The sequence below is a fragment of the Lolium perenne genome, chromosome 6 (genome assembly GCF_019359855.2).
Source record: "Lolium perenne isolate Kyuss_39 chromosome 6, Kyuss_2.0, whole genome shotgun sequence".
Lineage (NCBI taxonomy): Eukaryota > Viridiplantae > Streptophyta > Magnoliopsida > Poales > Poaceae > Lolium > Lolium perenne.
Window position 1 is genome coordinate 152,104,045 of NC_067249.2, and position 2,636 is coordinate 152,106,680.

Sequence of the window (2,636 nt, forward strand, 5' to 3'; positions counted from 1 at the left end):
ACACGAAGAAAGCGCCAATTCCGTGGAACACAACATAGTTCCTTTCGACGGAAACGCAAAAATTCAACGCCGCTACTCCTGGGACGCCGAAGCTTCCGAAGAAGAGAAGAAGGCGACAGAAACTCTTATGTCTCGTATTCATCAGCTCCAAAATACTCGAGGCAAAGAGTTATCTTGTGTCCAAATCACTGCCTATTTTCTTAGGATTAGAGTGCAGCCTCTTTAGGCTCGCAAAAATCCCCTTTGGACGTATTCTGGTGCCAATGACGCCAATAGGCTCTCCAATGATCTTTCTGTGAAGGACTTGGAGAAACTTATTCGAAGAATTACCTCGCTGAGCAAGAGGGATCCTATTCCTTCCTCTTGTCGCGTGGAACCCTACAACTCCACCAATCCTCTCCCCGAGGTATTTTGTCTTCTCGAATTTTTATCTTGTTCTGAATTTTCCCTGCATCTCATTGCATTGATATCTCTCTATTTTTCCCTTTGCCGCTATTTTCTTGTAGAATCACCCTACTATGGCTTCCCTTCCTCCTCTTCATGAGGATGGAGAAGTCGAAGAAATGGGCATTGTTACTGACGACAATCAAGAAGCTCCGTCCTTTGTGAATGATCCGGTGGATTCTCGAAAGTCTGCGGGATCTTCCGAGGACACTACGTCAGTCCAATCTCCTCCTCCCGCTGTTTCCCCACAAAGGAAAAGGAGGAGGAACGATGTCGAAGATTCCGGCACATCCAAAGCCGAGGAAGTTGTTCCTTCCCATCCAAAGGCGACTTATGATCCTTATGTTGCATCCCTCGTCAGCTCGTAAGTTACCTTGATTTTTTCTTATTTCTGCAGTCGAAGTTTTTCCTTGTCTTGCTTTTTATGCTATTGATCCTTACTCGCAGTGATGACGAGGAAGAAGTACCACCTCGTGACGTAGCTCCTCGGACGAGCACGTCACATACTTTAGTTATTTCGGAGAAGCCCGTTGAAGGAGAAGAATCGTCGCCTCCTCAACAAAATGTTGATACATCTACTCCTCCTTCGAGCCCCCTTGTCCCCTCGCCAAAAAGGGCAAGGGTTGAAATGATCGTTGAGCCTCCTCCTCAATTGAACAGCTCTTCGTCGCAGCTCTTGGATGATGTAAGTTTGTCGATGTCTATATTTCTTCTATTTTACTTTTGTAGACCCTTACTTTTTTTTTTAATGCCGGTGTCTTCCCCTTCGTTCTTCTTCTTTGACAGCCTATGATCAAGGATCTTATCCGCATCGGGTCCCAATTTATTGGGTACCGCGAGTATGCCAGCAGAGCCGAAGGTAATAACTTTTATATTTACTGTTCTTCCTGAATTTTGCTCCTTTTTGTTTGTCGCAATTTTTTTGATCTTTCTTTCCCCTTTTTTTTATCTTGATAGAGAAACTTGCAGAGGCCAACAAGCGTGCCGACACACTTGCTCACCAACTAGAGCACAGTGAGGCGGCTCGCGAGAAAGCCGAACTTGCCGCTAGCGAAGCTAAAGCTGAGGCTGATGATGCCAAAGCAAAGGCTGCTAGTGTCGAGGAACTGCAGAAAAGGCTCAAAGATGCTGAATCTGCCTTAGATGAGCAGAAAACTGCACAAGCTGCACGTGAGCAAGGGATCATCAAGCGTTTGAAGTCGCAAAGTCGACGTACGCTGAGTAATATCATCAATCCCTTCTATTTTATTGTACTTCCTGTTTCTTTGTTTTCGACTAATGTTTAGTCTTGTGTGGCAGCCCAAACAAACCAAGATTTTGATCTGGAGAATCCCGTCAATGACCCTCTCCTTGACGCACTTTCTCTTCTGGAGTTTCATGGGCGTGAAATTCGTGAAGGCGTGGCCAATGCCAGTGCAGGTTTGTCGGCGTTGTTCCCCTACTTCTTCCCGAAGAAAGAGGAACCTTCGACTTTCCTTGCCCTTGCCAAGCTTTTCAATTCGTCGGAAGACCTTGGATTGAAGATGCGTCAGGAGAATATGAAGGTTGCTGTCGAGAATACTGTTGCCCTGGTTGCTGACAGCCAACAGATGCTTGATTGGATGAAGGTTGGCGACACCGATCAGATAGAGCAGTCGAGATGGAGGTCGCTGATCAAGGCAGCCAAGCCCAACACGAAGAAGATCTTGGCGTATCTCGGGATCAAGCCATCTTCGACTCCTAGCTCCTCGAGGCCGGAGGTCTAGTTGCATGCCTCCTTGTTTCTTTTTCTGTTTCTTTTGCTCTTGTCGCCATTTTAGCCTTGGCGACAATTACCCTCTTAGTCCCCCTGGAAAACTTTCTTTTGTAATGTCTGTGTAAATTTTCTAGCAAGTAATGAAATTCCTCTTCGTGCTTGTCATTGATCCTGGACCTTTCTTTTCCAGTTAATATTTGATAATTACTCGACCACTCCTTGTTCTGCCGCTGCTTCACCTGCATCTTCCTTTTCGAAGAAAGTACTAGTCGACCATAATCCCCTCGAGAGTTCGTCGGGCGGACATTTGTCGGAGGATTTGCAAGAACTTCGAAAACAACTTCAATCTATGAAGAAGCAAACTTTGGCCATGATGGAACAATCTCGGAAAGCATCTGAAGGAGAAAAACTTGCTCTTCAACAAGCCCAAGAAGCTGTTGCTGCTAAGGATGCTGCT

At 45.9% G+C, this 2,636-nt stretch overlaps 1 protein-coding gene across 1 annotated transcript; it reads left to right on the forward strand.

Annotated features, from left to right (window-relative positions):
* Positions 1-714: 714 nt before the first annotated feature.
* LOC127310298 (uncharacterized) lies at positions 715-2,332 on the forward strand. Its single transcript, XM_071822317.1, has 3 exons — positions 715-808; positions 1,402-1,665; positions 1,744-2,332. The coding sequence occupies exons 1-3, from the start codon at positions 715-717 to the stop codon at positions 2,187-2,189; spliced, it is 804 nt and encodes a 267-aa protein (XP_071678418.1). The 3' UTR covers positions 2,190-2,332.
* The last annotated feature ends 304 nt before the right edge of the window (positions 2,333-2,636 follow it).

Bases quoted from the DNA above. Each gene is read 5' to 3' on its own strand.
- LOC127310298 (XM_071822317.1), top strand. From the start codon at position 715: ATGTCGAAGATTCCGGCACATCCAAAGCCGAGGAAGTTGTTCCTTCCC. The intron at 809-1,401 runs GTAAGTTACCTT...TTATCTTGATAG, and splicing joins GTTGCATCCCTCGTCAGCTC to AGAAACTTGCAGAGGCCAAC. The intron at 1,666-1,743 runs GTAATATCATCA...CTTGTGTGGCAG, and splicing joins GCAAAGTCGACGTACGCTGA to CCCAAACAAACCAAGATTTT.